Here is a 16,690-nt window from a genome sequence, read left to right as displayed (position 1 = left end):
AATTAAGCTGCGCTCGAAAATCCTATACCTGAGTGCCTTCGAATATTATATACGTATTTTATCTATGTTGTTCATCGAATATATTAAACACAAAGACAAACTGATACTCGCGAAGATATTTTTGGATGGTGTTTTCGAATGCAACCTTAATCATATATACTTTGACGGGATAGCGGATAATTTAATCTTGAAAGCAGGATTGTCCAGCTTAATTACCGGATTATCGATACTGATACTTAATTTTTGCAGCAGTAATACTCGAAGATCTACTTTTAATCGCGCTCTATGCTATACGCTCTTCGTTAAAAAAAAAAAAGAAACATATTTTCTCCCTCATTTTCCTTTTACAGTCGCGTCTCAATTTAAACGCAGAAAGTGCAGATAGGAGAAATAAAAAGATGGGGAGCGGCATACATAATCGGTGCACGCACGCGTGGTGGGAGTGAAACCGTTCGCGCGAGATTGGTGACGGTGGTGGTGGTTGGTGGTGGCGGCGGTGGTGGTGGTGGTGGCGAAGGACTGGCTCTCGTTCGGGGAAAACAGGTTCGCGACCATCGTGAACGTTTTTCGCGTTTCTCGCGCGCGCGGAGAATCCTCGCGAAAGGGAAAACGAGTCGTCGTGTGTGGTGGTGTTCTCGCGTCCCTTGTGGACTTGGCCAGCGCGCGCTACGCTTCGAGAAGGGATCGGAGGCGGACGATATAGCCGCCGTGGACGAGGAATGTGAAGCGCGAGAGTGCGCGAGTGCGAGCGGTAGAAGCCGTAAACGCTCAAGAGTTCCGGAGGGGCAATCAATTTTCCACGTAGTTGCGTTTATACACGGTGTTGTGTGTGTGTGTGTCTGTGCGTGAGTGAGCGTGTGCGTGCACCGTACGCGTACCGCGCGTCGCTGAACCTCGCGTCGTGTCGTGGTGTTAGTCGCCAGTCGCGGTCGACTTCAGGTACAAGCCGTGGGTATTTAACTCTCGCTGAGCATCCGAGCGGGTGCGCGGTTCGTTCGAGACGCGGAGTTTGTCGATAATAAAGACACCTGTGCAATTGCTGTCACCTCCGCGCGTTGAAAAAACGCTGAAAGCAGCCGAGGAGAGAGTCGACGTAAACGGGACAGTTCACGGAGAGAGAGAGGGTACCCCGAGTGTGCGTATGCTGCAAAATCTGGAGAGGACTTGGCGAATGGGGGCACGGGTATGTCGCTGAAATGAGAAAGAGAGTGACCGAGTGAAAGAGAGAGAGAGAGAGAGAGAGAGGGGGGGGAGGGAGAGAGAGAAAAGAATCCGAGAGACTTGCGTCAGCACGACCCGACACGATTGTTACGAGTACACCACCACGTCGATATACGATATACAAATCGGCTCGATTCCACTGAATTCGCAAATACTAACGTTATGTGAGAACGAGCCTTATGTTTACGGTTTGCGTCAACGCGACGGAGTGACGTACGGGGTCCCCCATTTTTTTTTTCTCTCTCCCTCTCTTAGCCGCGCCTGTGTCTTTTCCGTTTATTTAAAAACCCGCGGAGATTCGTGGCCCGATCGCGATCTTTCCGTTCACGCACGTATACGTGTATATCGATTTACGCGCGAGTGTCCCGTCTCGCGTTCGCGCGCGCGAGTCGCACGCGCTTTCTTTCTCTCTCCCCTTTGTCCTCCTCCTCCTACTCCCCTTTCCTCCCTGTTTCCCTCCACGACGAGCGTCCTCGTGAAATTACGCGATCGCGATGATTCCTCCTCGTCGAACGTCGTGACGGATGCGACGCGGAAACACGTCACATCTCGTCGTCCTTCGTCACGGAAATAATCCTCTGTGCTTGCGCGCAATTCTACTACCAGCAGGTTGACGTATGAATGGTGTCGGGGTCACTGCAGGGACGCACGCCACGTACGTGAATCCACTTGACAAGATGTCAACGACCACCGATGTCAGCGACTCGGCGGTGGATATCCCCAAGGAGGGGACACCGATCTTCCTGCAGACCCGCGCAGCCTGGGCCATCGCCGGGGTGTTTATGGCTGTAGCGCTTTTCTTCACTTGCCAACAGGTAATGGAACTGTTAACGAGACTATAAAGCTTTATCTGTATTCTTTTTTTGCTTCCCTCTTTAAACCCTCTCGGTTTTTACCTCTTGCCTTTTTCCTTCTTTGCAATCGTTTTATCAGCAATCGTGTTTCTTGTCTCTTCCGGAGTTCATCAACTCTTACCTCGGGTGACAGAAGATAAAGAAATAGAATTAAGGCTTGGTTCCGTTCCATGTAAGATTAACTGTAATCTCGGTTCAATTTATTTTTCATCTTCTTCTAACTGATAGAATTTTATTATTTTTCAAGAATTAGAGAAAAAGATAAGCAGTAAAATCGAGATTATAATCTTATTGGTGAAACTGGACTTATGCTTGTTTCTACCAGCATAAATTAATATTAATCTCGATTTAATTTATTCTTCTTTATTTTCTATTTCTTAGAACTTAGAAAGAGGCAAAAAAACAAGAGATAAAAAAATGATAAAAAGCAAAAAACAGGAAGCAAAGATTAGGTTTAGAACGCTCGATAGTTAATTTGCGGTGCAGTCACCTCTCTCTTTCTTTTCATTATTTGTAGATCTATCAGCATCTGAGGTGGTACACGAATCCTACGGAGCAGAGATGGATAGTGCGAATTTTGTTTATCGTACCCATTTACGCCATCTACTCCTGGATCTCACTGTTGTTTTTCAACAGCGAGAGCTACTACGTTTATTTCTTCACGGTGCGGGACTGTTACGAGGCATTTGTTATATATAACTTTTTGTCACTATGCTACGAGTACCTAGGCGGTGAGGGCAACATCATGTCCGAAATCAGGGGCAAGCCGATACGGTCCAGTTGCCTGTATGGCACCTGTTGCCTGGTTGGGAAAACTTATACCATTGGATTTCTAAGATTCTGCAAGCAAGCTACTTTACAGTTCTGCTTGGTTAAACCAGTGATGGCATTTGTCATCATATTCCTGCAAGCCTTTGGCCATTACAGAGACGGAGATTGGTCACCCGACGGTGGTTACATTTACATCACGATAATTTACAACATCAGTGTATCGCTTGCACTTTATGGGCTGTTTTTGTTCTACTTCGCTACGAGAGACCTGCTGACGCCATTTGAGCCTGTGCTCAAATTTTGTACAGTCAAGAGCGTCATCTTTTTGTCATTCTGGCAAGGTAATATCTAAAATTAAGCATCTGTAAGTGCGCGCGTTAAGTAACAGATAATAATTGCATAAATACTTTTTTTTTTATGCAGGTGTACTGTTGGCCATCTTGGAGAAAGCAAATATCATTTCACCCGTTATAAACAGTTTGGGTCAATCAACGAGTGCTGGCACAGTCTCCGCTGGTTACCAAAATTTTCTCATTTGTATCGAGATGTTATTCGCTGCTATAGCTTTACGTTATGCGTTCCCGTATCAAGTATACGCAGCTGGATGTGTCACTGACTCCAGAGGTAGAAGCGTGACGATGCAAAGTATTAGTAGCAGTTTGAAAGTACGTACAAAATATTCCTGAACTTTCTACAGAGCTATATTCTATTTGTTCTTCGTTCATTTAATCCTCTATTCGACAATAATATTTTATAGGAAACGATGAATCCAAAAGACATAATGACCGATGCCATCCATAATTTCCATCCACAATATCAGCAGTATACTCAATATAGCGCAGGTATGTATTATTTTTTGTGTGCTATAATTTTTTTTAGTTTCTTTTAAGCATTGCTATATAATTATTCACTACTACATGTACATTTTTATTTATTTTTATTAATATCGATACGTTTATGTGAACTTTTATACAGCATGATAGTGTGCGATATAAAATTCATGTCGTTTATTTAAGTTTTTGTATGTATTGTTTCATATACAGTTATTATTTTTTCTCACGCATTCATAAGAAAATGTCATGTTAAAATAAGGCGGTGATACTGAATGTTCTAATTATAGAGCAAGATTATCTGACATGTAATGCCAATAATGCCAATAATAGTTACACAAGATACACGTTTTATTCGAGATTGCAAACGCTTCAGTTACAGGCTTTGGCGCTTTTGTATATAATTTACTTCACTTGTACTCTTTCTGACACTTCACTGCTGATCAATGCAGGCACCGATATTTATTACATTAATATTTCGTCCACTTGTATATGTATGTATAGCAAATCTCACGCAAGTTTCAAGCAAATACGAAATTCACGGAATAGTATAGAATCTGCTTTCAAAGATAGTCCTCTAATATTTCATTTTACTTGTATAAAAGATTTATATATAAAATTTCCTTAATGTGTGCCGGTTTATTAGATTCAGGCAATTACTTTGAAGGCACTTTTGTTTACTGTTTTTCAGACGTTAATACCAACTTGCCGTACGAAAAGATATGACACAGTGAGGCGTCACTTTTTTAATTTCAAGAAATTGGACATCGAGCTTTATGCGCGACTTTAAATGAAGATCGAAAAGAAAGATACTTCATACAGCACTATACTTTGCTTACGGAATTATACAATGCCTTAGAAATCGGTATCTGTCCACAAAGGGTCGATATAAATGAATTCTCCGCTGAAATTACAGAATAAGGGTTGTACTTAGTATACCATCGATATATACGTATTATATGCATATAAGATCATCTATTTTGCGATTAACAAACTCTGCTGTAAAATAGAAGTTAAGCACTTAACATAAGAGGAGTAATTAGGAAAGAGAAAAAGAAAGAAAAACGGGAAGATGGAGAGAATAGCGTACTTCTATAGTGTTGCTCTATAATGAATGTGAAAGATGATTAGGGGTGCAGTTCACTTAATGCTACAAATGCTTTGACGCATTTAATTGATCAATCACAAAAAAGAATTTTACTGATTGACCAATCAGGAAAAATTTTCAAAGCTTTTATAGCACCCAAGTGGATTGGATACTAAACATTAGTATGTTATTGTTTTTTTTCCATAACATTATAACTCAACTTAATTTTATTGCTTTTATTTTGTATTCCTATCACATGGTACCTTGTAGCATGCGAATATACGGTACGAAACGGCCGAGCATGTAAAGCACATCATTATGTCCTTTTTCCCCAAAGGTACAGCATACATTGACAATGGTAAAATTATCACAATCCTAGTTGCTTGCGATTATTTTTTTATATTAATAATAATTTGCATGAATCGTTTATGTATCGCGATTATCGCATTAATATATTTATTCTCTTGCACTCTTTGTATCATGTGTATACGTAAGAATTCGAACTTTGTTGCTCTGAACAAGTCTCTTGAGCAGTTCAATATGCTTTATCGACGGTTTTTGTGCAGAGTTCGGAATTGTTAAATCAAAATTACAGTGTGAGTTTAGAGTTCGATTACGGAGGGAGACGTACTTCGATAGGAATGTTATTTAATAGTCTTTTTTAAATGAAGAATTCTTTCTGCATATATAGTAAGGAAATTGAGTTTGCCAGAATATTATACCAGTTTCGAGCCTCGATTTTGTGAACGCAATTGCAGAGCAAAAACGTTCGAAATGTAAATGTGAACGTTTCGGAGAAGATTGGTCCAACGCTGGTGTATTCGGTCACATAATTTCACGATTACGAAATTAATATAAAGGTTTTATTAATTAATATTAAAAAAAAAAAATAATATAATGGGACCGATTGGCCAATTTTGGTGCATTTATTGGCTAGAGGACACGCGTAATTGGTGTTTGCTCACTATAATGTGTAACAATGATGTAACAATTAGGGGGCCCAAAAGGACAACGTGGTATGCGAGTATCCAGCTTCGATCCGGACGATCCGCAAAACATGCCGGTACCACCACCTCAAAGGCGAAACACTTCTCATCAGCGTGTCGCAACGATTTCGCAAAATTATAACGAGAAAACGATGTTACTGAGCAGCGACGATGAATTTCAATAAGGCACACGAACGTAGTTCGGGAAAATGTGATTTACTCGAGAATCGTATCGACTAATATTACAATGCGAAACTTCCATGAATTTCTAGAAATCTGCTTTCGAAGAGGGAGGGATGCAAGAGAAAATGATGTTTCAAGGGATGACTCGCATGAAGCGAATTTAATTAGGTAAGAATGTTCTTGCAGACATTAAAAAAAAACAAAAAGGAAAAAGGGACATCGCGCAGGGCGTAAAAGCGCATTGCATTTCACTGTAATAGTTCCATAATGTTACATCCATGTTAATATATGTATTACGTTATAACATACGAGTAAAGAAATAGTATAGAAGATATTTATTTTACTATGCTGACATGTTTGAGGCAGTGTTATTCGTACACCCGTGGCTCTACTGCGACACTGCAAGAAGTATTAAGTGCACGATAATGCTTGCTCTTCATAATAGATAAGTAAGAGTTATTGTATAGTACTTAATTTCACGCGCGATATTGCACCTTCTCAGAGTTCGTATATAAGCATCGACACTTGTTTACACTTTTGTATCTGTTTTTATTTACGCGTTTGCATATAGCGAATCTTGACTTATACAATTTCACATTTGTGCTTGTTGGAAGCCTCGCGAGCCACAGGAATATTTGCGTCCTGCAAAACCATTCTTTCTTTGGTTTTTTTACGAAATGTACGTGTATATATCACCGAGGTAGATTAGATTTAAAAATGCGGAGAAGTCGAAGCGAGTTTTCCTTCTCGACGAAAGCCTTTCGATAAAAAAGAAAAAACAAAAAGATATACAACAATTATACACGCGAGAAAAGGACGATCGATGAGCATCGTGTCAGATATAAACATTTGGTATTCGATGTCTTATGTGTACAACTGTGTATAATCCTCATATTTTTTTTAAAAGCATAAGAAACGAGCCAAGTTAAAAAAGATCTATTTTATATGACAGCACAGTGTGCCGAAATCTTTCGTCGCCACTTAAAAACGAAGTGAACGTGTAAATCTGTAAACAAATTTTATTGTCCTATTACATCTCGTAATAAAGATAAGACAACTACATGAATAGAACATTATTTATTTACAATTAAAACATCTGTTAATAATACCTCATATATAGAAAATATACATATATATATATATATTATATATATAGAATAATTTATATATGTATATATAAGAAATTTTAATTATATCATACATTCTGTCGATGCTTTTTTTTCTTAAAAATATGTTAATCAACTCGAATACCATATTATTACTGTTAGAAGAATAATTTAGAATGTTATTAACAGCCTTTACTTTTTGGCAAAAAAATAAAGATATAATATTGTACACGTTTGGATAAAACGGTTCATTTTTCTGATCGCAATAGCACCCTTGTTTGAATTTACCAATATCCTAACATCTATCACCAACTACCAGCCGATCCAATATGATTGATTATTCGTCACAATCTTCTTCCATCCGTGCCAAGGAGATTCCAAATTTTCGCGCAAGGATAATGTTTCCGGAAACACATTACCGGTTTTCAATTGTACTTCTCTGAATGTTGATTTTAGCGACGTATTTGCAGTTAATTGTTTCTCGTCCTCTTCCTCCTCTTCTTCGATATCTTGATATTGTAATTCGTCATCCATATAAACGACCGCATTGGTATCCTCATTCGCATACTTGTGATACTCCTCAGCGACGTCGCGCTTCGTCACTTTGCTCGTAGTCACAAACGCGTTCTGAATGATCTCCAAGTCATGGGCAGCCAGCGGGGATTGCGGATTAATTATGGGTTTGAAGCCGATCGATCTAAGCCGCGCGATCCGTAGATCGCTATCGAATGCATTTACTGGTACAAAAGCCGACGTCCTATCCTGTAGGGAGTCCGCGTATTCCTCGTCGCTTTTGCGACTCGCATTATCCTCTGTGTGCGTAGAAGCGGTGCAGACTCGCAACGTTTGAACCTGGGATCCTTGATCGCACACGTCCAACATGGATTCCTTCAGTTTCTCTAATTTATCCCATTCCATCTTCAAGATAGCTCTTTGATCGTTTAACTGTCCAATAACGTAAACTTCTGGATTATCAGAGATAAGTCTGCACTGCGTCGTCGCATCCACCGTACTGGGTTTCTCATCCTGTTTTTTGCGAAAGCAGGATAAACGCGGTTGAGTGCCATAATGTGATAAAGGAATTGTCCGAGTCGGTTTGTTTCGAAGACTTCTATCGAAGGTAATCGTGATGATATTGTGATCAGCTGTTACAGTTTCATTCTCTTTCTTCTTGTTGCTAACGCTATTATTGCTATGATTGTTGCGATTTTCATTATTGTTATTATTACTAACATTACTTCTAAGATTTTTTTGCTTCTCAATTGAACTGTTAATATTTTTGCTGTTTGCGTGCACGGTATTGGTCAAACTATACTTATTCTTTGTTTGTCTCTCCCCGGCACGTTGACGACTGACTTTGGTCAGTTTGCTTTTCCGTTTAAAACTAGATTTGTATCGCTTGTTGGACGAATATACTACGGTATTGAAGGTATTGCATTTTGCGAATGCATTGTTTTTGCATCGTAGTCTCCTGTTCCTGGGTCCTCGTGTCGCGGGACCGAAATTAGCATCTATTGACAAATTGGCAATCTCCCTGTCTCGTTTCTTGTACTTGGTCTTCTTGATCGACGAGTCGGGAAACTTCGGTTTTACCAATACTTTCTTATCAGTCCTTAGACGGGTTTTTATGTCATATGAACTGCGAGTGTGTTGCGCGATAGTCTGAAGCGAACTCTGTACACGAAACGGCGATAAGTACTCGTTATTCTTCTTGGATATGCAATTTCGATCGCTCCTCCTAACGTTATTATTACGTTTCTGGTCCACGTCGTTACAGGATTGACGATCCGTACTGGGTAGCAAGTTGTCGAATTTTTTTCCATCCGCTTGCTTGGTTACCTTCCAAATTAATCTTTTGGATTTGGAATATTTACAGTATCTTCTGTTGTCCAAAGATGCAACATTTTCCTTTATGTTGTCTGTTTCTTCGCGCTTCTTCCTAAGATTTATGTTTGTCGACACGTGCTTCTTGTTCTTGATCTCCGGAGTCGTTTCTCTCTTCGGTGTATTCCACATCGCGCATTCTTCGATCGTCAGTCCTATCATATTTCCGATCAGCAACTTGGACATAGGATGATGTATTTCCTTATTGATTAAATTCAAGATCTTATCCGGCGTCAAGGAATCCAAGGATTTGATGTTTTGCGCGCAAAGAGATTCATTCGATATTTCCAAAGCGTCATGGCATTCAGAGATTCTTTCGTGTGTCGCAACCGAATTCCTCGGTGATTCATCCCTGGAATTTGATTTCTGTATTGGTTCATTATTAATATTCAAGTTTTGTACATCCTGGCATTGAGCATTTTGAAGTTGTTCTTTACGCTCGATAGTATTTTTGGGACTATCTAACGATGAAGATATATATGCATAAGAATGTTCTGACGATTGCACGGCTAACGACGGTAAATTTTCTCTACGTTTGTTCAACAGAGAAGTATTTGTGTTATCGACTACGACATGCCCGTTATAGGATAAATTTTCACTCGGCCGAGAATTCACTCGGGCCTTATCCATATTTATCTTCTCGATAAGCTTAGTATCCTCCTTGGGTGTCAAGCGACTACCCTCCATATCCAATGCCGTACGAACAGTGATGTCGATCGGCTTGGAAGGCTTCTGTAACATCGTCGAGACGCTCTTCTTCGCGTCCTGTGAATTATGCGACGACTCGTACAGGCCCATGCGTATCGAGATGTTTGTACTGTGAGTTTTAGTAGTCGACGAACCAAGGCACAGCAACGTCTTTTGATCAGGTACAGAAGTTGATATCGCATTCTCCACGTTATTCGGTAGTTTCTTAAAAACATGGCGCGTCACAATGGAACTCTCGGGTACGGATCGTCTGCTGGTGTCGACCGACGGTATTGTTTTTGCAGCCGGTAGACTTTCACAACTGTCTCCATAACTAAGTTTTCGTTTTCGACAGGTAACCCCGATATTATTCGAGCATTTTCTCAAGTCATACGTGTTTAGATGATTCGACAGGGGGATATGATGTCGCATGGAAGACAATTCTTCCGAGTTTTTGCTGCTCCAGCTGGGCGACTCTTGATTCGCGAGACGCATCAACGCGAACTTGTTGTACTTGGTTCCATCCGAAGTCATGCCAATCCAACAACTTATAACTATGTACAGTCCATCGTACCTGTATCCAGTATTAGGTGCGATATTGTTTTGCAGATTGTAACTTCTTATTAATCTCAATGGTATCTGATTTTTGTAGTTGCAAATAAGTGGATCTGCACTGGGTTGCTCCTTGTGATATACCTGGCCTGTGAGCGTTAGATAATCACCGTAATCCACGTCCTCGTTCATATTAGTATGCGAGGTACATACAGAGATAACGCCAAACGGTCCCTCATGTATGTCAACATTGAAGGGCTCGTGCATCTTATCTCTGGCACAGTCCATGCGTATGCCCCACCAGGATCCAGGTGGAAATCCCAGAACTGGACCATACCAGCATCTCGAAGCCTTGAGAAACACACGAAACAACTGCATCACTGTATACACTTTATCGGTAATGATGTAAAGATGAATAGGAAAAATGATGCTTACATTCTTGTTGTACGATGGGCTGGATTTATCCAAAGATTTCAGCAAGCTCGCTTCCACAGCTTGATTGAGCTTGCCAAATAGTTTGTTCAGATCGTGCTTAATTCGATCCTTTCCCTGAAAAGAAGGAAAATATGGAGAAAAAAAGGAAAATATAGGAACATCGATGTGAAAAATGAAAGTTAATTATTTCAGCCTGGCAACGATATTAATACGTGCAATGTGGGACGAAAAACAATGCAACGAAGACAGAAACGACAGAGCGGAGCTGTAGAAGCAGGTCCTCGGCGGAGAGAACTGGAGAGAACGGTATACAGACGAGATACAGTGAGCCCCCCTTGTGGCGCAATACCTGATTCTTAGTTCGCGCCTCACGCAGCCTCCTGTCGTTCTCCTGAATCGCGTTCGCGCACACGGCCCTCGAGACGTCGTTACTCGATCTCGCCATTTCCACGAACGACGAGGGATCACGGCAGATCGCCGAGTACACTTATATCCACAATCGAGACGGCACGCTTTCCATTCGGATTGTGGCCGTCCGTCACCGACTCCACACGAATGCAAATGGCCGCGCTATCGTGGTCGTTCCGTCGATAACCGCTCTGCGATAACTTCGCGATGTAAACACGCCGCCGAAATCAGGCCCAGCTGCACCATCTGCACTCTGTCATCGACATCCTTCTCCCGCCCTATACGCCCGGCTATCCGTCTATTTCGCTCCAAAGTGCGAGGAACTCGTCCAGAGGAATCTTATCGTTTAAATGTTACGGTAAATTAAGTCTCGCGCCGAGTTCGCCGATTAGATCTGCGAGTCGCGTTGCGTTGTCACGTTGAGTTTCGGAAACTATGTAGATTCATTTGTTTAACATTTCGAGAGAGAATGTGCTGTCTACATCGATTTAAAGAGAGATAGATTTAAAGCGTTTCGCGTAGCGATGGACTTTAAAGAGAAAAACAAAAAAAAAAAGAATCGAGAAAGGGAGAGAGACGGAGCGTGCGATTAAAACGGCTAGGATAGATCGACGAAGGTAGATAACGGCGAGCGCGTTAATGTATCGTAATTTAGCGGATTCTACGAAGGCAAGAGTCAATCGGTTATGATTGGCTAATGCAATTACGAGGCGAGAGAATCGTAGTTGATTTTAGTGGGAAATATAAGCGTGAATGTAGGCGCGCGCGATAAGCCTCGCGATCTCGAGATCGATTCGAATCCCACCGTGAAGGATCGTTGGAGCGCGAATAAAATGGAATGGTGGTTTCGATGATAGAAAAACAGATAGAAACGAGGCTTTCGGGGCGAACGGCGACTGACGGCGACGACAAGCGGAAATGGGGGGCAATGGGTGGGATGGGGGGAGATGCGTTGGAAACGGCGGCCGAAGGAAGGCGGCCTCGATGCGTGGCTTAGCCGCAAGATGGCGTAATACATGCGACGCTGCTTTTGACGTTCGCATATGAGTTTTTTTTGGTTCCCTCCACTTTGAAAAGGCCAGGAAGTGATTTTTCCTGGCGGACCGCTTAGTCCACGCACGGCCGATCGAGGATGTGCCGTAAGGTGTTAGCCGCGACGCGAGCCGTTCGACTAATCGGTATTTCGATTTCGAGTACGTAGTACTTGGCCCCATAGCGAGGCGCGCACGAGGTCCCGCGATTGGCCAGTTTACGAAAACGACGATGGCTCCGTGAGGAGAGGAGAACATGGCTGCGACGCAAGCCGAGAGCCAACAAAACGATGTGAAGCTGAACGAGTCCGTGAAATGCGCACAGAAGCGTACGCAAGTCGGTGGGAATAGTGCGAGTGCTAGTGCGAAGCAGCAGCTGGATTCCGAGCCGGACGATAAAGTGTCCCGGGGCGCGGCCCAGCTGCTTAAATATGTGAGTCGCGGCGGGGACACGACGGGCTACGAGATGAGTCAATACCGCGAGGACATTGGCGGACACCCTGCCGCCGGTGAGGTAAAATCGCCGCGTGAGGCCGGCCAGACGTCCCAGGAGCCCGTCGGCAAGCAAGAGGCGCACGACGCGCCCGGCCATCCCGGCCACCCGGGCCATCCGTTCGCGCCAAACGTGATACGCGACTACTCGGACGAGTACAGCAACAACAAATCCGGCGAGTTCGCCGCGACCAAGTCGCTCGCTGACTATCCGCCCGGTAAGCAGCTCCCGGAGTACGTTGCCAAACACGCGGACTTTCCCGGCAAACAGCTCGATTATCATGGTAAACACTTGATGCACGAGTCCGACCGGACCCACCGGGCCGAGATGGAGGAGCACTACTCCGCCTCCAAGATCGAGTCGCGATTGTACGTCGGTGCCAGCTCCGGCAATTTCCCCGGTCAGCCAAGGTTTCTCTCCGGACAGGGCATGTCCCAGACCGCTGGTCCTACGCCTACGTTGAACCAGTTGCTGCAGGCGTCTACTCCAGTGCATCGGTTTCATGGAAATTATCCTGGAATGGGGCCTGAGTATCAGCAGCCATGGCCTATGCAAAGGCCACCGGTTGTGCCTCCAGTTTATCCACAACCCAGTCAGCGTCCTCCGCAGACGGTAAACAAACACGTTTACACCTTTGCGTCAAGTGTAATTGTAAATTCCACTTGAGGTTAAGCCCAGCGACTAAACCTAGGGTTACGATAATTATACTTTTCCTTGTTATGAGTTTCCATAGTTTTTGTATTATCTACAAATTTTAGATTTAGCTAAAACATTATATTTGTATATATATGCGATCTAATTGTTACATGCTTTCCTATCTATCAGGGTTCACCGAGATTACATACAGGGCCAGGAGCACAGAGTTCTCCAACACCCATGCAATATCAACAATATACCCAACGATATTCTTCACCTACGAGACCTCACGCACCTTACAGTCATCATCAGGTAAGCGAACTTGTTTTCAATCGGTGACGTTAATGCATCTTTGTATATTAATATCGAAAAGGTGTAACCAATCAAATCGATGTTTCTACATAATATTTTCTTTCATCTTTTTAGTTAAACTCTTATACGACGCAAACCAGTCATCCTTCAAGCTTATATACGGAACAAAGGGGGTGGAATCAAGGTGGTCCACCAAATCCACCTCCACCGCCAAGTAATCAGGTCACTCCATCGGGTCAGTCACCACAGCGTGCTTTGTCTCAGTCTCCAGCTCCACCACCTGCTGCGTCACCGCAACCACAAGCTACCAGTCAGACCCAGGTAAACATTACTATAAAAATTACTAATAGTTGATAGTCTTTAATATATCACTGGAATGTATCAGAATTTCAGTTATCTTTATCTTTCTACAATACGATCATTTTTCTAATGAAAGTACATTGATAGTTCATTTGTACATTGAATGTACAATGTACATGTAAAAAAGTTTATGGAGTATTTTTTGTAGAAGTAAAACGTCTAGCATAGATTTTGACGTAGACTTATTTTGGCAGATAAACTTGATGTAATAATGATGTTATTGATGCAAAACATCAGTTTTTTTTTTAGAGATAAACAACATTAATGAAGAATACAGATCGCAATATGATGTGCACAATATACACAAATTGTTTGTGAAAGAATATATAAATTAATGAATTGATAAGACACAGTATATATGCAATGTACAATCTTATTTTTGCCTTTATTTTACATTTTTGTATACATGTGATAGATCTATCAATATTTCCATGAATATGTTAAAGTTAAAAGGGGGAATATGTAGTTTAGAGATATATGCGTTTACAGTATATTTCTGTAATGTAAGAATAGATTATTCACGGTATTGTGTCTCTTTTCAGGTTTTTCACAATATACAACAGCGAGCTACAACACCAAATACTCAAGGAATTGATTCTGGGGTGAGTTTTCATATACACAATTAAGATTAATTTTATTTTATTCTTAAAGAAAGAAATTAAGTACATCGACGTCGCGCGTTGAGTGCGCCTCAGGATTCAAATGGATGTGTGTGGAAAGAAAAGCTTGAAGTATCCGGAACGTAGCAAACAAGTTTTTGCCGGTGATTGCATAATCCCCGCCGTGACAGGAATGATTGTCGTAGAGATTTCACGTACGATTTGAATTAATTCTATTCTTCTGTCGCAAAAGCTACGCGACTGAATGTATCGATACCGGTGAAATTCTTGTGGAAATTTAATACTGCGTATATGTGTACGTGTGCGTGAAAGTATGTAGTGTATCCCACGAGGACGCCAATCATCTCTGGCGAAATCGCGACGATCGTGATGCTTGGGACGCAAGTTTGGGAATAGATCGAAAGGCGAATTTTCCGTCTTGGTCAAAGTATTACTTGCAAGGTCTCTATCTACAACTTCGGTCTTGGTACTCGTTCAAGTACTTTCCTGACGAGAAGAGCGAGCGAGAGTGAGCGAAAGGGTGGCCCCTCGTGTGGTGTGCGAGGGGATCAGGAGGCCAAGGAAGTGGTAGCGGAGAAGGAGAAGAAGTAGGAGGAGGAGGAGGAGGAGAAGGAGGAAAGGGAGGAAAGGGAGGATGAGCAAGGAGCGGAAGAGCGTGAGGGGAGGCAGAGCAGACGACGGTGGGGATGGAGAGTATCCGACTCGTAGAGTTCGATTAGGGCGCGAGTTGCGCGGCCGCCGGAGCCCCAGATATTAGCGACTTCCCCGCCGTGTTTCCCCTCCGCCCGCACTCCTGTCCCTCGCCCCGGGGTTACCCTGGTCCCCACTGCCGGCGCGTTTGCATGGGCGGGTAAGCGAAAGAACCGACACGGATAACGCGGCGACGTAGCGGGGTGCGATGCGAGCGCGAGCGCGATTGGTCGAAACCAACGGCGACGGCGACGGCGGCGATTCTCCCCACTGCCGCGCGCGCGACGACGTGACGTTTTGTGTCGCGCTCGGCTATATTCGGTACGCCGGATCATGCGACTGTCACTCTGCGACACGCCATCGAACTTCTTGCGCTCCCACGGCGAGCGGCTTCTCGAACGCAATCGCGCAATGTACCGTTTCGCGAAACGCAAGAACCCCGTGAACTCTCTCGCTCTGCGTAGCGACGTGGGATTATTATTGTAGAATCCGCGCGACGCTCCAAGTTTCCGGACACCGTCGTTTGCGGCATCGAGCCGTTTCAGGGCGTTCGAAAGAGAGGGAAAGAGAGAGAGGGGCAGAGAGAGAGAGAGAGGGAGAGAGAGAGAGAGAAAGATAGCGCGCCCCGGGATACTCACCACCGCGAGATAATATCCCGCGAGATGCGCGACGAGGGGAACAGGACAACATCGCCGGCCCCGTTGGCTCGGCCACCAGGGCGGGAGTGCTCGTGGATCTTTAACCGCACGAATCGTTCGCAGAGTACATGCGCTCTCGGCGCCGTCGCGGCGATACCCGCCATGTTACTCCAGCGCGACTTGCTCTGCGACGTTATGAAACGGCGAGGTAGGAACGCGCGAGGAAACGATTTGTTGTTTCGCGAGCAAGATCGACCTGCCAAATGCATGAAATGACGGAAAATTTTCACGTAATCTCTCTCTCTCTCTCTCCTCTCTCTTTCTCCCTGTCTCTCTTTTTCTCGCGGTTAATTTTAACTGCAGCTTTAAAATCAAATTGTATAATGGGATAGATACTATTATACACGTTCTATGTCTTCCTCCATATTTTCTGTATATAGGATATAAAAGCTGGAACGCGAGAGTTATATACCAACGCGGATTGGGAAAATTATTTTTTCCACCGTCTCTCTCTCTCGTTGAGACCCTTTAAAATGGGAATAAATCGTTTCTCTTAAATTGGAGTAAATCGTTTCCCCTGAATTGGAGCAAAGCAAGAGATACTGGGACAAGTCAGAACTATATGAGAAATAATCCGGGAAAAACCCGTGATGGCGTAAACGCTCGTAAACGGCAGAAACTTTATGCACGGTCACGGTACACGGTGTACGGTCAATAAAACGTCGATGTATCGGCAGCGGTGACCGGAGCGGGCGCGACTCGTACAGCCGAACCGTGCGCCCAACGACGAGCGGTTAGCACAGACGCGATCCAATGTTATAAGCACGTCTAATGGGAACACATGGGTATTTAGTCTGCTACAGGTAATCTTCGATATTCCGGAATACCCGTGGGGGGGGGGGGGGG

At 43.4% G+C, this 16,690-nt stretch overlaps 3 protein-coding genes across 5 annotated transcripts in view; 2 read left to right on the top strand and 1 right to left on the bottom strand.

Annotated features, from left to right (window-relative positions):
- The first annotated feature begins 520 nt into the window (after nt 1-520).
- On the top strand, nt 521-6,992 carry Tmep (Transmembrane endosomal protein). 3 transcript variants are annotated; one of them, XM_018547486.1, is made up of 6 exons: nt 521-1,183; nt 1,828-2,036; nt 2,593-3,187; nt 3,270-3,511; nt 3,604-3,688; nt 4,368-4,683. In XM_018547486.1, exons 2-6 carry the CDS (start codon nt 1,839-1,841, stop codon nt 4,400-4,402), a joined length of 1,155 nt encoding a protein of 384 aa, XP_018402988.1. In that variant the 5' UTR covers nt 521-1,183; nt 1,828-1,838; the 3' UTR covers nt 4,403-4,683. The 3 variants fall into 3 exon arrangements, with proteins under 3 accessions (XP_018402988.1, XP_018402987.1, XP_018402986.1); XM_018547485.1 differs by lacking the exon at nt 4,368-4,683 and adding an exon at nt 5,759-6,992 and having other exon boundaries at nt 528-1,183; nt 1,831-2,036; XM_018547484.1 differs by lacking the exon at nt 4,368-4,683 and adding an exon at nt 5,759-6,992 and having other exon boundaries at nt 528-1,183.
- A 157-nt stretch (nt 6,993-7,149) lies between these two features.
- Nucleotides 7,150-11,141, bottom strand: LOC108779867 (putative uncharacterized protein DDB_G0292292). The gene is made up of 4 exons (XM_018547388.1): nt 10,946-11,141; nt 10,597-10,710; nt 9,759-10,512; nt 7,150-9,650 (listed from the first exon to the last, which is right to left on the bottom strand). Exons 1-4 carry the CDS (start codon nt 11,039-11,041, stop codon nt 7,351-7,353), a joined length of 3,264 nt encoding a protein of 1,087 aa, XP_018402890.1. The 5' UTR covers nt 11,042-11,141; the 3' UTR covers nt 7,150-7,350.
- Nucleotides 11,142-12,044: 903 nt separating this feature from the next.
- The window catches only part of osa (trithorax group protein osa), a 21,051-nt gene continuing 16,405 nt past the window's right edge, over nt 12,045-16,690 (top strand). Inside the window, 4 exon segments of the mRNA XM_018547427.1 lie at nt 12,045-13,140; nt 13,354-13,476; nt 13,591-13,797; nt 14,379-14,438. Coding sequence (XP_018402929.1) covers nt 12,292-13,140; nt 13,354-13,476; nt 13,591-13,797; nt 14,379-14,438 — 1,239 coding nt within the window. The 5' untranslated portion in view covers nt 12,045-12,291.

The sequence above is a fragment of the Cyphomyrmex costatus genome, unplaced genomic scaffold, assembly GCF_001594065.2.
Source record: "Cyphomyrmex costatus isolate MS0001 unplaced genomic scaffold, Ccosl1.0 scaffold639, whole genome shotgun sequence".
Taxonomy (NCBI): Eukaryota; Metazoa; Arthropoda; class Insecta; order Hymenoptera; family Formicidae; genus Cyphomyrmex; species Cyphomyrmex costatus.
The sequence above is the reverse complement of the archived record's forward strand: the minus strand, read 5'-3'. Positions and strand labels throughout refer to the sequence as shown.

Bases quoted from the DNA above. Each gene is read 5' to 3' on its own strand.
- Tmep (XM_018547485.1), top strand. From the start codon at position 1,839: ATGAATGGTGTCGGGGTCACTGCAGGGACGCACGCCACGTACGTGAAT. The intron at 2,037-2,592 runs GTAATGGAACTG...CATTATTTGTAG, and splicing joins TTTTCTTCACTTGCCAACAG to ATCTATCAGCATCTGAGGTG. The intron at 3,689-5,758 runs GTATGTATTATT...TGTAACAATTAG, and splicing joins GTATACTCAATATAGCGCAG to GGGGCCCAAAAGGACAACGT.
- LOC108779867 (XM_018547388.1), bottom strand. From the start codon at position 11,041: ATGGCGAGATCGAGTAACGACGTCTCGAGGGCCGTGTGCGCGAACGCG. The intron at 10,711-10,945 runs GTATTGCGCCAC...CCTTCTTTTCAG, and splicing joins AGGCGCGAACTAAGAATCAG to GGAAAGGATCGAATTAAGCA. The intron at 9,651-9,758 runs CGACTACTAAAA...TGTTACAGAAGC, and splicing joins GTTGCTGTGCCTTGGTTCGT to CTTCCAAGCCGATCGACATC.